We start from the raw sequence: 18,743 nt of genomic DNA, 5'->3' as shown, positions 1-18,743 counted from the left end.
TTCAGAGGTAACTGGTACCATGAAAATTATTTAACAGTCAACTTTCAAGTGAAAGAGTTTCTGCTTCAGGCTCTGAGTGTTCTTGCATATAAAGGGAGGGGGGCTGGTGCCATTTAGCTTCTTTACTTGCTCTGCATAAAATTAGATACATTGAGTACCACCAAAGGAGCTGGTGAACAACACCTCACTAACACTCGGGCTGCAAATAAGATGAGCATAGTGCTGTGTACAGTTGAGCTTCATTCAGGGGTTTTAGTAAGGTATGTATATAAAAACATAGTGCTTCACCACAGAGTCTATACTGCAAGCAAAGCATGGTTTAAAAAAACGTAATAATAAAAATGTGGTTCCTCCAGCTGATTTTAAGCCAAAACTCTGAAACCGACCAGGTTATGTCATGTTAAAACCTAAGTTACCATGGAGACCTAGCCTGTTGTCTTTGTAGTATTTCAGGTTAAACTGATCTGCAAACCATTACATTCAGTTATTTACATTTTACACAGCATCCCAACCTCTTACTGCAATGTCTGTGTCCTGTTGTGGCATCATGGAAATAGCAGGTGAACATCACCTCCATCAGCAGAACGACCCTTTGACGTTTTATCCTACCTGAGTTTGTTCTTGAGAGAGCCGATCTCGCGGGTCATGGCGTCGTTGGCCTCAGTGGCTTCATCCAGCTCCCGCTGCAGCTTCCTGCGGGCTGCTGTGGCACGCTGAGACTCCTCCTCCGATTCCTCTAGCTGCCGCTTCAGCTGCTTCATGCGAGTGTTTGACTTTTCCGCCTGGTGAGTGAACAAAGCGAATATGCTAACTCGGCACTGACAAGCACAATCAAAGCTGCATTTATTTTCTTGTTCGTGCACAAAAACGTTTCCGTGACTGTACCTGGTCTTTGTACTGCTCTGCCTGTTTTCTTTCGTCTTCCACCTGCAACATCAGGTCCTTGAGCTTCTTGTCTTTCTGGCGCATATTCTTGGCAGTTGTCTGCTTATCCCTGAGACAAGATGGACAAGAGTTAAGAGGAAATGAATATGAGTACAGCTGATACAATTTAAAGAAGGTAAAACCACCAAAAAAAGTAAATATTTTTTTATTCATCAAACATACGGTATGCTCTGTGTTTATGTGTCCCTGACCTGTTCTCCTGCTCCAGCTGCTCCTCCAGCTGTGCCACTTTAGCCTCCAAGGCAGAGATGGAGGACTTGAACTTGGACTTGACCTGGTTCTCCATCTCCTGGAGCTTGGCCTTCAGCTCCTTGTTCTGGCGGTCCAACTGCTGCCGAGCGCTCTCGTTCTTCTGGGAGGTGGTGCGCTCCGTCTGCAGCTCATTGTTCAGCTGATCCACCTGTGGGTGGAGTACGTGCAAAGAGAGGGATGAGAACTCTGCCCAGTGCTTTAACACTTCATGAATCATGTCTGCTACAGTCTTATCACCTGTTGTGTGCTCTTCCTCAGCCTGTCATTGAGGATCTCCATGTTGCTTTGCTCCTCCTCCAGCTCCTCCTCTAGCTGGGCGATCTTAGCTTCCAGGCGACGCTTCTCATCTGACAAGGCTGACCTGAGCACAGAGAGCATGGTAAGAAATGCCACCATCTTTTTTTCATGGTTCACTTCACAGACAAAGCAACAGAGTGAACTCTACACCTACTTTCCAGAGGTGTTGCTCGCCAGCTCATCGGACAGTTCGTCTCTTTCAGCCTCTGCTTGCTTCCGTCCTCTCTCAGCTGCAGCCAGTTCCTGCAAACACATACATTCATTATTTTGAGCCCCGGCTCCCAGAGAGGTTCTTGCCTTGTTAGGAATCGACAGCCTTACCTCCTGTAGCTGCATGAGCTCAGCCTCCAGACTCTTGGCCTTCTTCTCGCTCTCCTTTGCGGTGGTCAGCACCTCTTCTCGAGCAGCACGAGCATCTTCCAGCTCCCTCTGGTAGTCCTTCATCTGGGCCTGGAGGGATGAAGAGAAACAGAGAAAAGACATCAGATAATGTTTCAAGTATATTTACGATACTTGAGGCAGATGATCTGTGTTTGATGATACCAAGTCCTGTTTTCAAGTGCTTCTCTTAGTGATCATATCTTATTTTAGTGTTTTGACATTTCCCTTTAAAGTCACAGTTACTAGCCAAAACCGGGGAATTTTCCCTTAAGAAGATGTTTGTCTACATATCTACAAGTTTATTTCAAGAAAACAACAAGTTAAGTTTTACATGTGTTTGCTTCCAAGTTAAAAAAAAATCCAAAAACATTTTACCTTTAAAATAAAAACCTTCACTACAACATATGCTTTAATGTAAATATGCATCTAAAAAATTACAGTGAAAACTAAAAGACCCATACAGTATTTATATAAATTCTTCTGTGCTGAATTTTCTCAGTGTCCTTTGCTCTGACCTGGAGCTTGCGGAGCTGCTTGATAGCCTCATCACGTCCCTTATTGGCTGTCTCGATCTGTCCCTCCAGATCTTTCATGTCTATCTCCAGCTTCTTCTTGGCTGCTGCTGCTGTGGCCCTCTGCTTACGTTCATCCTCCAACTCCGTCTCCAACTCACGGACCTGCAGCCAGTGTGCATCATTGCAATGATTACTGACGCTGAAATAGCATTCTTTGATAATAAATCATTCACATCCTTCTGGTATAAGAATGAAGGCTTTTATTTACCTGCTTGATCAGCTGCCTCTTCTTCTCCTCTCCCATCTCATCTCTTCCCTGGAGGTCTCTCTCAAACTGGGCCTTCAGAGCCTGCATGTTGACCTCCAGACGCAACTTGGCATCCTCAGCCGCCTGCAGTTCGTCCTCTAGCTCCTCCAGCTGCGTCTTCATCTCCTCCACCTGGGCTTCCAGGCCTCGTTTGGACTTCTCCAGCTCATGGACCTTCCATCAATACATTTTAAATTAACTGGAAAGCTCTAGACACTGTAAACATATACCTGTAACTACAGACTTTCAGCCTGCAGATCTATTGACCAGTGCCAAGTGAGTGAAAGATGTTCCAACACTAACATTTTTTCCCACATCATCCTTGGAGCTGATCAGGTCCTCCATCTCTGCTTTTAGGGCCTTGTTGGCTCTCTCCAGCTCCTCTCTGGAGTCCTGAGCCTCTTCTAGAGCCCTTGCCAGGGACAGAGCTTTGGTCTCCTTCTCTCTGGCCTCAGCTTCAGCACGGTCTCGCTCGTCTGCATATTTACTGGAGACACTCTTCTCTTCGGCCAGCATCTGGAGATCAAAGAAACAAATAACTATGAATTTAACAAATCTGTTTTACTGTGCATATAATCTTATATAATAAAGTCACAATCTTGACTACAATTAACTGTGAAATTCTAAAAACAGGCTCAATCCCATGAATGATATTTTAAAAGCTTGTTTTCTGGTTTAGCAGACCTGGTCAAACTTCTTCTGTTTCTTCTCCAGGTTTGAAACGTTCTGCCTCTGGTTGTCCAGATCCATCAGCGTGTCCTCCAGCTCCTGCTGCAGACGATTTTTGGTCTTCTCCAGCTTGTCGTATGCTGAGGCCTTCTCTTCATACTGAGTGTTCGCTGCCTCCAAATCTCTCTGCAGACGCTTCTTTCCTTCCTCCAGCAGCTCAATGTTGCCTGACATTTCATCCATCTTCTTCTTTGCATCTGATAGCTGCACACAAAGCAAAACTGTTATGTAACAGAGAGGAATCTTCTACATGATACAAGAGTGTTTTCTTGTTATGAGCTTTAGCTTACAGTAAACCTTCACTCCAATATCGCTCCAGTTTTTTCCCATCATATTATCTTTATTTTGCTCCCGCCAATTTCTCTTAAAGTCTTAATCAACAGAGTTCGGCCTCTGACCTGGATGTTGAGAGTGGACACGTGTCTCTCCACGTTCCTCTTTGCCTCCATCTCCTCTTCAAGCTGCTCCTGTAGGCTGTTCTTGTCGTCTTCCGCCTGTCGCAGCTTTGTGGAGAACTGCAATTTCTGGCGTGTCTCCTCAGCCAGCAGCTCCTGTTAGACACAAGAGTTCAGTAGTCAGTGCGTTTGTTCTAAAGTTTAATATATTTCATCGTCACAGCAAAGACTAAATGTTTGTGTGGTGTTATTAACAACATGTTAAGAGTAAACGTTCGGTTACCTGAGAGTCTTGGAGTTGGGAGGTAAGGCTGGCCACGTCTTTGCTCAGTTTGATGTTCTTTCCTTCTGCTTCATTCAGTAGGTTTGTCACACTCTCCAGTTCAATCTGTACAGGAATAAAAATTATGTGTTTGTTACTTTTTCAAGCGTAGTTTTGTGGCATTCTTTTTTTAATGATTCACATTTTTTTCCAGTTGTTAAATAATTAGTGAAAGTGATTTACAGTGATCTTGGAGCAGCGCTCTGTCAGCTCAGCCTTCTGCTTCTCGCTGTCGTTGAAGCGGGACTGAAGATCCGTCACCTGACCTTCTAGCTTCTTCCTCTTGTTCTCCCCATCTTGCTTGGCCTGGGTCAGTGAGCGTACCTCCATAGTTAGCTCTGACGTTTCCTTCTCCAGAGCTTGTTTTGCTTTCTCCAGGTTTGACTTGACCTGAGCAGAGGAAAATAAAGAGAATCCTCAATACGAAATTAAAGAAATAAAAAGCTAATGACAGCTGGGTATTAAGAATGATTCATAAAATAGTGGCCTTACTCGTTTTGACTGTTCCAGCTGCTCACTGAGCTCCTCAACAGCCTGAGTGTGTTTCTGTCTCATCTCATGTATTTGAGCCTCGTGGGTCCGGTTCTCCTCCTCAATGGCTCTCTTCAGCTGGGTCACTTCATGCTCACGTTTGGCTCTGTAGGCAGATACATGGATAATGCAGGTATTTTTTTAAGCATGCACATTTTGTTTTTTGGTTATGTTTTGTTAGTCATCTTTTTCTTCTCTAAGATAGCTTCATCATGTAAAAGGTGAATGTATTATAAATTCCTCTGAATACATATTTGTGTAACCTTAGTTCCTGCTGTGTGGCAGTGGTGTCCAGAGTGTCCTCTAGCTCAGACTTGAGGGCCTCCAGCTCCTCCCCAAGGTCCCGTTTGATCTTCTCGGCCTTGTTCCTGGCAGCCCGCTCAGAGTCTAGGTCCTCCTGCAGGTCGGAGATGTGTCCTTCCAGCTCTCTGATCTTCTTCAGAGCATTGTTTTTCTGGGCAGACTCATCTTCCAACCTGTGAGAATCAAGAGTATATTAAACTATTAAAACTGATAGAACTTAGTGTTGTTTTGAAGAAATAAATACACCAGTCTGACACTACCTGGCTAAGGCGTTCTGTAACTCCTCCTCCTTCTTTGCAAGCTGAGCTTTGAGGTCAGCGATCTGGGCCTGCAGGTCAGCGATCTGTTCCTGTAGGTCATTTGACTCCGCCTCCAGTTTGCGCTTAGCTTTATCCAGCTCCTGACGGGTCTTCTCCTCTTTCTTCAAGCGGACTAGTGCGAGAGAGATACCACTCAATGATGTGTATGAGAAATGTGATATGAGTACCGTTACAAATGCATACAAGGTGACTACCTTCTAATTCAGAGATCATGGATTCGTGTTTATTTTTGAGCTTAGTGAGATTCTTAGATTTTTCTTCTTCCTCTGCCAGGTTAGCACTGAAGTCTGCAACTCTCTCCTCTAGCAACTTTCGCTCCTACAAAAACATCACAAAGCCGGTGATGTATTTAGTTTCCCAAGTGACTTACTTTGAAAAATGCTGATTTCCAGTACTTACCTTCAGCAGCTTGTTGTTCTGGTCCTCCATTACCAGAATATCATCCTCCAGCTTTTTGATCTTTCCCTCGCAGGTAACCTTCTCGAGCTGCAGTTTTTGACGAGCGTCTTCCTCCTCTTCCAAATGTTCCTCCAACTCCTGCATGAAAAGACTGAACCCTCAGTTTCTCCAGCAGCTTTATCACACTGTGAAAGCACAGCTACCCGAGCAATAACAACTCCAACTGAACAACAGTGCGAAACAGACATGTTGACCTGCATCTGCTGCTGCATCTTCTTCTTTTCCACTAACAGCCCCTGAGAACGCTCCTCCTCTTCATCGAGCCTCGCCTCCATCTCATGGAGGATTTCCTCCAACTCCTGCTTCTTCGCCGCCAGACGGACCCTCATCTCCTCAGCCTCAGCATACAACTCTGTCTCTGCCTGAAGCTGCTCCTGCAGTGCGTTTCTCTCCTCCACAATCTGACAGACAGGCAGAATCAGCAGACTCTCCATAACTGGAAACTTTATCGAATCAACGCTGAACGGATTCATTAAAAGAAAGCAAAACAAGGTTTGTGTCATTGATGCGCATTTAATCCCTTACCTGTGTATGTTTCAAGGTGATTTCTTTTAGCTCTGACTCAAACTTTGTGGCAACTTCTTTGGCTTTCTGTAGCTCCTCTTCCTTGAGACCCATCTCCTCTTCCTGTCGGGTCACTTGCAACAGAGGCTTAACCTGTTGTTCAGAAGGAAAAGGCAGAATTTGTCATTTCAAAATAATTTTGTAGTATCTGGAAAGTTTCTTTCTCAAAAAACACACAGATGTACTATGGTTTTGTTGCATTTATATGCTTCTAGAGACTGATTAGCTGACCTTTGTGAAAAGCCTCCACCACTGCCAGTTCCTTAGTTTGAGGTAGGCAGCACAGTTCCTCTGGATCACTTTCATAGCTGTCAGCTGCTGCTGTCGCTTGGCGAATGCCCTTCAAAAAAAAAATACATAGTGCAACATGCAAAGTTTTATTTACGGTGATAACAGCAACAAATAAACTGCTTTAAAGGGGGGGCTTCAATTTTCATACTTTCTGGCCAGGAAGCCTCTAGCTTGGGCCTGGAAAGCAATGATGATCACAGTGATCTTCAAATCTCTCTCCTCCTCTAGTTGAGCAAGCACTCCCGTGCGGAAGAAGATTTTACTCTGTCCGATTCTGTACAGGTTGGGGTCCAAGTCCAGATGCTTGATCTACAGAGACAGGAGATCAGTAAATGATGTGATATATTAAGTTGTCACACAGGATAATTCTACCTTGGTGTGTGTCAATGTTATTGAACATGGATGACAATTTTGAAGTTGTGAACTAACCATGAGGCAGCAGGCTTGTTTTCCGTCCATGAAACCTTTGGGAATAGCGTTAGCAGCCAAGATCTCATAACTGCAAGAAGCCAGAGAGATGTTACACTTAATATGGTGAGAAATTTTGACTGAAATAGTATAGTAGTAGCTAGACCGACCGCTGGCGGAACTCCTGGAAAACGATTCGGTTGGGGAAGCCTTGTCGACAGATCCTGATTCCTTCCAGCACACCGTTACACCTGAGCTGCTCCAAGACCAGGTTAGCATCCAGCTTCCCTGCCTGAGTAGAGCAGGATTGCAGTTTTATTACATAAAGTTTTCAAAAACTAAATACATACAGTATAACTCGCTTATGCTGACCGGTTAGTAATAAATTCATTTTGTCTATGTTATGTGTGTGTGTTTTTTTTCATGACTTTAGAAATACGGCCACATATGGAGTGAGATCAATTGCTAATTTATTTGATGATGAAAAAGCTCTCCTCTCAATATGCATCTATAGTCATGTGAAAAAAAAGTTCTTATAGGGTTTTACACCATCCTGTGAAATACTAAGTACACATTTAAGGTATAGGAAATTAAGAGGATAGATAGCAGCCAAGAGCTGATAATCACACACACTTGATTAATTGATCATTAACCACCAGCAACCACCTCTAAAATTATGTTTTATTATTGCTAGTCTAGTAGTTTTGCTGCTAATTGTCTTTACCCTCTTCTCATGGTTCGGGATGATACATCTGACGAAGTTGGGTTGGGTGTTGTGCAGCGTGGTCATGAGTTTTGCCAAAGACTCCTTGTAGAGCTGCCCCACTGTGCGGAACATTCCCTTCTTGGTCTTTGAGGCGCTCGGGCCGGAGGTGTCTGACATCTTAGCTAATGTGTCAAGGCCGACGACTCTGTCCGCTGAAAAACACAAAACAGTGTGTAAAATCAGCTTGTCTTTGCTTTAATGCCTATTTCAGTTTTAAGAATCTAATTGCATATCTTTTGTGGGACAAACATATTGATAAAAGCAGGTAAAATGTGTGTGTTGCTTTCGGGTAATTTGTTTCATTGTGTACACGTCAGATTTGCTTTAATGTTCTTAAGGTAAAATAAATCTGAGTTGTCCCATCTAAAAATCAATATGAAAGAATCAAGGTGATATCTTTAGTTGTGGCTCCAAAATAGTTCAACAATCACTAAGGTTTCTTTTTTCCCTTTTATTTAACCGGGAAGTGAACTTCCTAGATAAATAGTCTCTTTTCTGAGTGCCTCTCAGGGCAAGCTAGGAAGCCCTAACCTAGAAGTTTCTCCAAAGACAAAGGCAAAATGTGCAGAAAAACATTTCTAGGATTTCAGTAAAGAAGAAAATCTAGTTTAGTTGTGGCAGCAGAAGCTTCTGCTGTTTTTATGCCTTATCACTGAGGAGAGTTTGGTCCTTGTCTCAGAGTGGCTTACAATAAACTTATGAGACGGAATAAAATCATAATATGCATCTCACCATCTTTCCAGAGGTCTTGGACAAACTGGTTAGAAGAATTGGAGAGCAGTGCTGTAACGTTGTCATTTAGAGGGTCCATGTTCTTTGTCAGCCAGGCTGTGGCGTTATAGTCTACCTAAAACAGCAAGACGACAAAGTTATGTGAGCTTTCATGAGAATGCAAGATGATTGTCTTCAAATTAAGATAAACATTATGAAGACAGAACATTTTTCCCTTCTCCTAACTGCCATCATTCTCACCTTCCCAGCATAATGAAGAATGGAGAACTCTGTTTTGTCTTTAAGCTGTTTAGGTTTGGCAAATTTCATGTGGTTGCCCTGTGTGTTTAAAAGTTTCTCCACAAAGGAGATATCTGTGGCTTTGGGGAACCAGCACTCTTCATCCAGCAGGGCCAGGATGCCTGGAGGGTTGTTCTGCAGAGAATATTTATGTGATTAAGAGGCTGTGTAAGATTTAACTGATGCTGTTATTTATTATTAACACTTACTGGCCTCTCAATGAGCTCGATGCAGGGCTGGAGGTCAAGGCCAAAGTCAATGAAGTTCCACTCGATGCCTTCTCTCTGATACTCCTCCTGCTCCAGGATGAACATGGTGTGGTTGAAAAGCTGCTGTAGCTTCTCATTGGTGTAGTTGATGCACAGCTGCTCAAAGGAGTTATCCTGCAATAGCCAGAACACAAAGATGAAGACATGCATATCACATCCACTATCTTTCCAAGCACTCTGCACCGTAAAAAAAAAAAAATCCTAAAAAAACAGTAATATTCTGGCAGCTGGGGCGCCAAAATAATACCAGAAAATAACTTTCTCATGAAAATACGGTTATTTCCAGTAATGACAATACAGTTTGTTGTCCTAATTTTACATGGGACTTTGCCTTTTTCATTTGTGAATGTATTTTAATAATCTAAATATGCATATATACAGACAAATACATTTAAAAAACAAGAAAATTATGTTTTATTACATTTACAGTGATTTTACATTAATTTACATTTGAAATGTAAAATCACAGTCTATTTATGTAAATTTAATGATATTCTAGAAGAACAGTACAAAACTGGAAAATACACAGTAAAATTCTTTTATATTACAATTTTTTTTTACAGTGTGTGATGATCTATACCTCAAAGATCTCAAAACCGGCAATGTCAAGGATTCCCAGGAAGGAGGCTCCTTGGCGTTTAGTCTTATCCAGGGCTTTGTTAACCCGGCCCAGGAGCCAGCGGAACAGTCGCTCAAAGACAGCTTTGGCCAACGCTTCTATAGCAAAGTCAGCCTAACAGACACAGACACACAGAAGAACACAGACCAGACTGTGATTAACACACAGTTATTCCTGTGTTTTTAAACAGTTTCCTCCTTGCAGTACCTGCTCTTTGGTCTGTGCCTTCTGCACCACCTCCCTGCCCACTTTGATGCGAGGGGTGAGGATGGCTCGTGTAAAGTCTGTCACATTGATGCCCTGCAGGTGACACACCTTCTGCGCAGCTACAAAGACAGAAATTTTGTCATATTGGACACAATATTATTTCACCCAGGTGTTCTTGCTGCTATAGATAATACATTTTTAAAGTTACAGCTGGCTTTGTAAAAGTCAATAACCCCTAGTGGGATTTCTAATGGCAGGAAGAAGTTGTGTCTAACCAGTGTTGTCTGGCATGGTTGCCTGCTCCTGGTTCCTCTCTTTCTTGAATTCAATGTTTCCCAGCTGCATCACTGTGGAGCACACCTTCAGGATATCTGGAACAAGGAAATCAAGTGGTTGACTTCACGGGGAAACACTAATAATAATGTTCTTCTTGTTTGCTGGAACATTTCCCCAAAATCAGCTTGTTTTCTGATTTAAATGTAAATGAATGTTGCCTCTTCAATGCAAATTCACAACAACAGTCCAGATTCAGAAGGTAAAGACCCGACAGTATTAGAGCGATGCTAATGCTATGCTTATTACTACGCTGATACCAATTCTGTCCTCTTCTGTGATGCCCATGATATTCATGGCCTCCATGGTTTCCTCATACATCTCATCGTCTTGCTGGCCAGGGAGCTGGACGTGGCCTGCGCTGAGGAAGCGGTAATTACTGAAGGGCTCCAGAAGTAGCTCCTCTGAAAATAAAGAAAAACAGCGACTTATCATCATCATCGTTCTGTGGTCAGTAATCTGTGAATCAGTGAGGCTTAACTTTTTATGAAGATTTTGCTCTCGTGAGAAAATAGCACGAGTGGTCATAAATAACATGCAGGAACGCTTTACTCAGCTTTATTTTGATTATTGTGGTTAAACATCAGTTGAAAGAAAATCTTCTTTGAGAGTTTGAGAAAATTCTTTTCCTCCATGACCTTAAAAAAACATTTTCATAATCCAGCTGGATAAATTGTGACATGCATGACAGTCAACGAAGACCAGAAGTGACTTCCTTTTCCCCTTCCTCCAGTTCCAGATGAGACTTCCACATGACGGTGATATGTACAACACACTGTCAAAGAAGCCCTGCTAACTGCTGCAGCATCAAAGAAGCCCTGCTAACAGCTGAGCAGCAGCATCAAAGAAATCACACACATATTTTGGGTTTATAATCATCTTACCGCGCAGTTTGTCCTTGGCACCAGCAATCATGTAGTAGAAAATGTGAAAAGCTCTTTCTGTCTTTGCCTGTCTGATACAGCGAGACTTCTCCAGCAGATCTGAGAGCAACTGTTAAAGAATAAAAATCTCATTTGTGAGTAGGGGCAATTTAGTTTACAAACCTCTGTTCAGCCTTAAATGATAATTCTTGTTTTAACTAAATAGGAAGAATATAATTAATGCCTTGTGTTTTTTTTTACAAGCCAGTCAAGTTTCAGTTTCTAATGATCTAATAATCTATCTCTCTCCAAAATGTCATCGAATGAGTGCCACCTATTCAGTATCTAGCCAAATGTGAAATATTTTCACAAGCCCTGATTTTATTCCTAAGTTATATGACAGAAAAATGTCCAGAAGAGTATGACATTATGTTTAAAAATAAACTGTCATCAGATATTAGTGTTAATTTTTGCAGTAATCAGTGTATGAATTCTTGATTTAAAGCCAAACATTTATTTTCTGAGGTTATTGTGACTTTAAACAATCTAAACAGTTCATCCAAGTGATTAATAAGTAATTGTAATAATTGTAATAGTAATAAGTAATTAAGTAATTAGCAACAAAGCTAGCAGTCATTGTTTTAAAAATCTCATAGATGATGCAAGTTTGAATTATATACCTAAAAAAACGCCTTTTATAGGAAAAAGATGATTTATAATGGCCCGAAATAAACTGTTATTCAAAAGCTGTCAGCAGATAAACTTTGCAATAACTTATTTGAAATCAAAAAGCAGCACATAGCATTTAACTTTTGGTGCAGATGAAAGGCAACACAAAAAGTCTTCTCACTGTAAAAATAATATGTCTAAGATTAAAAAGTAAAAAGGATACAAGTCTCAATGTTGGCTCCAACAATGTAGCCGGTCACGTCAAAGTTGATGCGGATGAATTTTCCCTGTGAGAGAGATAAATGAGAAGTGAGATCACGATACGTGCAAAAAATATAACTAAGAAAACATCTAAACAATGTATTCTATAACTTCACAAAACTCACAAATCTTGAGGAGTTGTCATTTTTGATGGTCTTAGCATTTCCAAAGGCCTCCAGGATAGGATTGGCCTGCAGGAGTTGCTTCTCCAGCTCCCCCTAGTGATGACAGCAACACAGAAAAATGTGACTAAGAAGGACTGATTCGCTGCTTGTGATGCAGTGGAGTTGGAGTTTGGTGGGGATGAAGTAGTATAGGGTCAGTATTGATAGGTTAGCGTAGGTCTACCAGAATATCATCAGTGACAAGGGAAAAAAGGCAGAAAACAAGACGAAGGGCGCGGGTCCTCACTAAACAATGAATATTTGGACAAGTACATTTATATCAAGTTACAAAAGGTTAATATAATAATTTCACTGTAGTCTTCTTTGATTTTCTGATGAATACTGGATGGATTACATAACACAGACATGACCAAAACACTCCTCCATCAGTTCTGAGAAACTGTTAAAATCCAGAGAAGCTGTTGTTGATGACGAAGATCAGAGGCTGAGATGGATGAGGTGGGTTATGTTGGGTCACAGGCTTCCAAATACCAGCTGAAAAGCTGTGAAAATATTCCAACAAAGTTTTTTTTATTCAGTGCGTTGGCAAATCAAAATGATTCTGATTCAGAAACATCCTACTGGAGATGCGATTTGCTTCCAGCGTGACTGCAGAGACTGTAGATGCAGGTGGAGCTGGGCGATAGTCAGTAAATGAGGCAGACACCCCGTCACTCTGCATTGAGTTAATCCACCTGATCAAAGTGGTCTGTCCTAGTCTGTATCCAGGTCGGGCGCTGTAGACCTCTACCTAACCTCTCTTGCTTAAAAACACCTCCCTTAGCAACACTGTAAGTGAGCTAAAGCTAGGAAGAAGAGAAAGGAGCACGACTTGTAGCACAAAGATAATGAAGACAAACGATAGCCATGTGAAGCTGTTTGCCAACTTGTGTGAATTCGTTAAGCTCAGTTTCAAAATATGTGGTTTACAGATGTTTTTACTAATGCTGATATATATTTTTCCATATATTAGAGGACTGTTTTTGGAACTCACTGACAAATATGGAGGTCAGCCACAGCCGTAATTAAAAATAGAAATAATGATAATAAGTAAAAGACGTAGCCAATACTGACTGAATGTGAATTGAAGTAATATTCCCGGTTTTCACATTATTTCACTTCATACTGTATTTTTATGTGAAATTTGGCAAAACTAGTGATATTTTGACAGATATTTTAAGCTTGCTTTAGCAAACCAAACAGACATATAGACATTTCAAAGGAACATGGGAAAATTTAAAAAAGAGAACTAAAATAATTTTGGAATTTGCCTCTTAGAAAAATGCTTTAATTTGGGAAAAGTTGTGTCCTCAATTAAAAGCCAAGTATTTATATTATATGTAAGAAAAAAACAGGAGGATACAGACCCGCTGATGAGATGCAGTTCAGAGGTGGCAAAGCAGAGAAGAAGGTCCTGTTTATTTAAGTCTCTGAAGGAAAAATGAGAAAATAGAAAAGGAAAAAAGATGCAAAGCAAGACAGCATGAAAGAGAAAGTTACAGCTGGTGGGAAAGACTGATCCTTGAGACATAGTTTAAATACAAATATCTAAGAGTACAGATTAGGAGAAACTGCTAAAAAAGTGCTTGAGAATGAGCGGAAGTAAGAGAAAGCAGAAAAAAAAGAGTTTAATCCAATGCTATTTCTGCACAGGCAGTCCATGGGAGCCTCAAGGTCCTATAGAGGACAGTGTCCAGAGATAATTATTCCTCTGGGAGCAAAGACCTTCTGAGTGAGCAGGGTCAGAGCCAAAGGGAAGCGTTGCTTTGACTGACTTTTTCCAATTATTACCCGAGCACCAGAACAGCAACATCAACTTGTGAGGTTTGAGCTGAAGTACCGTTAAAATAATTTATTTATTTTTTGTGAAAGCTTCAAGTTTGTTGCTGATTTTAGTGAAGTCACAATGTTTAAAAGTCAACAGAGTTTCCCAAACTGAGTTTTAAAAACTCCACAAAGTAAAAGTTACAGGACAGCCTCACGGCCCACGTCAGGCCCACTGGCAGTCGGATGAGGAAGTAAGGGAGGGAAGGAAGGAAGGAAGGGGGCGACTGGTGTTTGATAGGTAAAAACAGGGCATGCTCACACTGTGATCTGTGAGAGACCCTTTCACTGTCAGGGAGGCTTGCATATAATCTCCACTGGCAGTGAAAGGGTGTCTAAAGAAGATGGAGGTCAAAAAACTGAACGTAATGAACCGCTTGAGGAGAAGGCAAAACTGGATATCTGCCACTGAACAACACAAGGTTTGAAATGTGACTGAGATTCAGTAATCTGATGATCATGCAGCCTTAATAAACTTTGTTTGATGATGAATATTAGGGTAAACACCATCTAACAGAAGGAAAGTAACATTTGGCATCTGTACTTTTGGTGTAAGCAAAATCAGTAGAAAAACAGGTATTTCGGGGGCAACAGTGACACTATCAATCTTCATGCACTTTTCTAACCTAAAGAAGGAACACACACATGAAAACCACACAGAAAAACACACTCCGGGCATTCCCCTTTACTCACGTAAGCCAACTGTGATCCTGCATGTTGCTATTTGGAGGAAATGGTAATATACAGGATTAAACTGGGTAGTTTCCTATGTCATTAAGAGTGAGGGAACTGGCTGACAGATCCTAACTATCATGGTTTCTTTACACAGATACTTACAGCACTGCTGTCTTTCTTGCCTTTGTGCGAGGAGGCCACAACAGCCAAATACTGGATGACTTTCTTGGTGTTTTCTGTCTTCCCAGCACCAGACTCTCCACTAGGGAGGAAAAAGTTACAGTGGGATTGAAAAAGAAATAGAGAAGGAGAGAGGACAATGAAGATAAGCAATACTGACAGGTTTCTGTTCACACTTCAGTAACCCAGTTTAATTGAATGGAAATCATGTGCTGCAGAGATAACTGTGCCTGACACAAAGCATAATGTTATTGTTCAGACTGTATACTACACACAGGTCCTGTGATAATCTACACAGTTTCAGGGAAAAGGTTATTTTAAAAGGGATTTATTACCCTTTTTCTTATTTGTGCATACTGATGCTACTCACCTGTTGTTCATAAGGGAAGAAAGTTGTCTGAGACCGATTATAAGATTTCCAAATTTAACTCATTCAGAGTTACTCTAGTTAAGTCTAACAAGGTCGTCTACCGATCGGAAGGTTGGGGGTTCGAACTCTGACTCCCCCTAGTCTGCATGTCAAATATCCTTGGGCAAGATATTAGCCCTAAGTTGTTCTCCGATGAATCCATTGGAGTATGAATGTGTGTGAATGCTAGTTAGAAAGCATTTAAAAACATAGAAGACAGTGCTTGTGTGAATGGGTGAATGCGGCATGTTGTACAAAGTGCTTTGAGTACTCTGGGAGACTAGAAAGGCACTATATAAGAATCGGTTTTAAGATGCACCCGAAGAGACAGGAGGGAGTATTTCATGCAACCATTCCACTAGAGCCGAGCTAGCTCTTAGAATGTGACCCGATACTTCATGTTAATATACTTCTTATATTCGTTTATATACCTGATAACTTGATGAAAGTTATATGACAACGACTCTTAGACTAGACAAAAATCTAAAACGTGCTACTGTATGCTTGAAAGGCATCTAATTACTTAAACATAAGCGAGACGATGCAATTTATTCCCCGAAAATGAACTTGGCTACTTCAAATAAAGTTGAATGATCACAGAGCCATCAGCCACTAGCCAGAACACACAGACATGCTCGGTCATGGGTCCATAAAAGGCATCGGATGCTCACTGTGTTAGGGCCTGGCAGCATAAAGAGGAGTGTAATTACTCAGTCCTGCTCAGGTCTGCTAAGGATATATGACATCCAGGCTGCTATTGCAGGCAGCTGTTAGTGCAGAGCAAATTCTGTTGGGATTTTTTTCCTGATAGTTTATCAAGCTGTCTCATCCGGCTTATCCACAGTAAGCAGCACAGGTTTCACTTGCTGTTATAAGATTATTTGAAAGGGTATGAACGATTACAGAATGGATGGCCGCATTTCTAATATTTGGGAATTTAATTTCATAAAAACATCAATTTTTTCTACATTTTACAAGTGTACATGTGTCACTGAATATCAGGGAAGTAGTATCGTCTTTTAAAGAAGAGGTGGGCAATCATTTTTCCCAGGGGGGCCCCATGAGAAACTGGGACTGTGGACAAAAGTGATAAAATTAACACTGAGCAGAGTTCAGCATATTAATGTGATCTTCCACAGCAGTTCCAGTTTCTTGAGAACTTGAGGCCCCTTGAGAAAATGAATTGCACACCCTTTTTTATTAGATTGACAAATCAAAATTACAAGAACAGACAGGAAGGCTAAATATTTGGCGTTCCTCATTAAAAAATTTATAACTTTGAGCCCTAAGCTAGTCAGAAGTATAGTGAATATTCTTGTCCCATCAGTCTGTTTTTCATGAAAATATACTGAACAGCAGACAAAAGAAACTGGTGACCTTGTGAAGCTGAAATGCCAAAAATTTCTTAGCATCCCAACTATTTCCCATGGCACGTTTTTACTATTATATGGAGCAATCAGGGAAATACAATAAATAATACATTCATCAGGACTCAGCAACCAGAAGATACAGTAGGAATCATTTTAAGATATAATCAAACCCACAAATAAAAGTCCAGACTGGAGCCGTTTTAATTTTGTTATAATAGGTTTGAAACTGTTTTGGTATTTTGTATTAATAACGCTGTAATTACTGTCTGTATCTTGATTTGCTTCACCTGCGTCCTGTTATCTATTCCTCTTTGTAGTATTTAGTTTGGATCTTCTTGTCTGCCATCCAACGTTTCTCTAATGTTCAAGCCTATTCCTCAAGTTTAGTTCCCTTTTTTTGGTCATCCGGATCCACTTATTTAGTCGACCCTTAGTCTATTTTTGTTTGTTTGATTACTCTAACCTTCACTTTCAAAAGTCATGCTTTTGAATCCTCTTTTGCCTTCACCAGATTTCAGACATGGTAAAACGGTGCATGTCCATCCACAGAGGAAGTATATGAAATTTGTGACAGAAATGTCACTCTGTGTAATTTCCCAACTAATTAACAGCTTAAAATCACACACACAAGTCTCCAGTCACAACATTAAAAAGTGCTTTCACTAAAAATCATTAAGATGCAAGCGGCCCATAATAGATTGTTGTAAAAACAATACCACAAAGCATACAAAGCAATTAAACACAAGTGCATCCACCCACAAGGAAGAATGTCATAAATGAAATTCCACGTATCATTGCTGAAACATTTTTGCCTTTTATGGGTCCAAAGGCCTGATGGGGCTCAGAAATCTTAAAAAGTGCAAGGACTTGATGTTCCAAGCTGATGGTGTTTCGGCTCTGCGTACAAAACTTTAAACAGTTTTAAATATGGCCTCATGTAAATTAACCTTCTTGTGTAGAAGGTTATTCTTGTGATTGTCTTTAAATTACATTTATGACTGAGATATACATGTATAAACAGAAAGATTATATTGTGCAACTAATTTAAAATGGTACATGACAAAATGTGAAGTCACTCCAGCACACAAAGAAAAACTAATTAACTCACTTTGTTTTCTATAAATTAAAGGTACAGTTCAGTTCAGGCCAGTCCAAATATCAAGCTATCATTAAGAGACAAAATGAGGCCGTTTGTCCCTGGATGTCCAATTGCCCAGTCAAAGTTCTCAATAATTAGTTTAGAACAAATAAACAAACAAAATAGAGCCAAAACATTTGCAGAGCTAATCTGGTTCTCCCATCAGGATCCAGGGCATACTTCCTGAGTAAGGGTCTGAGAGGAGAGAGGGGCCTCTGGGAGCACCGTAAAAGCATTAAAGCACATCCAGTTTAGCTGTCTTTGAATACAAGATGACTCCATGGTAACAAAATCCAACAAACAAAATCATTTCTTTTTGGCACTAATGGTTGAAACGGTGCTGAGAGACCAAAAAGGTATTTCGTCTGTTTAGATCTATGTTTACACAAGCATTATGTAACTGTTCTTGCACACAAACAGATGTAGCATTCACTCCTGCTTTTATGTGATGTTTAAAATGTAAAAAAACAAACATGCAGAGATGGAACAGGTGAGCATGGAGGAGAGAGATTTTCACTTACGTGCAGAGAATGGACTGGTCTTCACGATCTGTAGAATCAAGAGAGAGTCAGTGTTAGATTATTTTTATTACAACTTATGTTGAATACTTTTAAACATAAAATTCATGATACAGCTAAATAAATTTGCAGTAACTGTAGAATACATTTGTAATTTTTATTGTGCATGACAGACATGAGGGACTTTTATTTTCTTTCTTTTCTTTCTACCACTTATATTCACCATGCAAAGTAGTCAAATGCACTACTGTGAAACCACATGTAATTCTCCAGCAATAAAGATCAATCTACTGTCAAACTTAAAACACCAGCTAGGCTTTGTGATTTACTCCCTTGTGCCAAAGAAAACATGTAACTCTTAAAAATACTTTGATTTTTACACATGAAAATGAACTCTGAATGCGCAAAAACAATGAGTCATTAGACTATCTCCAAAAATACTCCAGGG

The 18,743-nt window shown here is 40.7% G+C and overlaps 1 protein-coding gene across 3 annotated transcripts in view; it reads right to left on the bottom strand.

Annotated features, from left to right (window-relative positions):
- myh11a (myosin, heavy chain 11a, smooth muscle) overlaps positions 1-18,743 on the bottom strand; it is a 33,020-nt gene that overhangs the window by 1,965 nt on the left and 12,312 nt on the right. For 2 of the 3 annotated variants that reach the window (XM_086296719.1, XM_086296721.1), the window contains exons 4-41: positions 18,299-18,326; positions 14,843-14,942; positions 14,699-14,725; positions 12,143-12,235; positions 11,980-12,043; positions 11,109-11,207; positions 10,485-10,628; positions 10,167-10,262; positions 9,892-10,010; positions 9,646-9,798; positions 9,006-9,179; positions 8,758-8,931; positions 8,518-8,632; positions 7,744-7,937; positions 7,190-7,311; positions 7,041-7,110; positions 6,760-6,920; positions 6,552-6,660; positions 6,282-6,413; positions 5,951-6,157; positions 5,697-5,834; positions 5,492-5,615; positions 5,238-5,409; positions 4,938-5,150; positions 4,636-4,780; positions 4,327-4,533; positions 4,105-4,209; positions 3,825-3,977; positions 3,382-3,630; positions 3,001-3,213; positions 2,659-2,871; positions 2,391-2,552; positions 1,816-1,944; positions 1,649-1,737; positions 1,435-1,558; positions 1,137-1,345; positions 886-994; positions 610-782 (exon numbers count right to left, since the gene is read on the bottom strand). In XM_086296719.1, the coding sequence (XP_086152845.1) occupies positions 610-782; positions 886-994; positions 1,137-1,345; positions 1,435-1,558; positions 1,649-1,737; positions 1,816-1,944; positions 2,391-2,552; positions 2,659-2,871; positions 3,001-3,213; positions 3,382-3,630; positions 3,825-3,977; positions 4,105-4,209; positions 4,327-4,533; positions 4,636-4,780; positions 4,938-5,150; positions 5,238-5,409; positions 5,492-5,615; positions 5,697-5,834; positions 5,951-6,157; positions 6,282-6,413; positions 6,552-6,660; positions 6,760-6,920; positions 7,041-7,110; positions 7,190-7,311; positions 7,744-7,937; positions 8,518-8,632; positions 8,758-8,931; positions 9,006-9,179; positions 9,646-9,798; positions 9,892-10,010; positions 10,167-10,262; positions 10,485-10,628; positions 11,109-11,207; positions 11,980-12,043; positions 12,143-12,235; positions 14,699-14,725; positions 14,843-14,942; positions 18,299-18,326 (5,308 nt within the window). The remainder of the gene's footprint in view (positions 1-609; positions 783-885; positions 995-1,136; positions 1,346-1,434; positions 1,559-1,648; positions 1,738-1,815; positions 1,945-2,390; positions 2,553-2,658; positions 2,872-3,000; positions 3,214-3,381; positions 3,631-3,824; positions 3,978-4,104; positions 4,210-4,326; positions 4,534-4,635; positions 4,781-4,937; positions 5,151-5,237; positions 5,410-5,491; positions 5,616-5,696; positions 5,835-5,950; positions 6,158-6,281; positions 6,414-6,551; positions 6,661-6,759; positions 6,921-7,040; positions 7,111-7,189; positions 7,312-7,743; positions 7,938-8,517; positions 8,633-8,757; positions 8,932-9,005; positions 9,180-9,645; positions 9,799-9,891; positions 10,011-10,166; positions 10,263-10,484; positions 10,629-11,108; positions 11,208-11,979; positions 12,044-12,142; positions 12,236-14,698; positions 14,726-14,842; positions 14,943-18,298; positions 18,327-18,743) is intronic. The other variant, XM_086296720.1, reaches the window with a different exon arrangement.

The sequence above is a fragment of the Aulonocara sp. 'chitande type north' Nkhata Bay genome, linkage group LG6, assembly GCF_057382095.1.
Source record: "Aulonocara sp. 'chitande type north' Nkhata Bay isolate Kocher_YH1m ecotype deep benthic linkage group LG6, A_spYH_male_GT1.1, whole genome shotgun sequence".
In the NCBI taxonomy this organism is placed as follows: Eukaryota; Metazoa; Chordata; class Actinopteri; order Cichliformes; family Cichlidae; genus Aulonocara; species Aulonocara sp. 'chitande type north' Nkhata Bay.
This window is presented reverse-complemented; position numbering and strand designations above follow the sequence as displayed.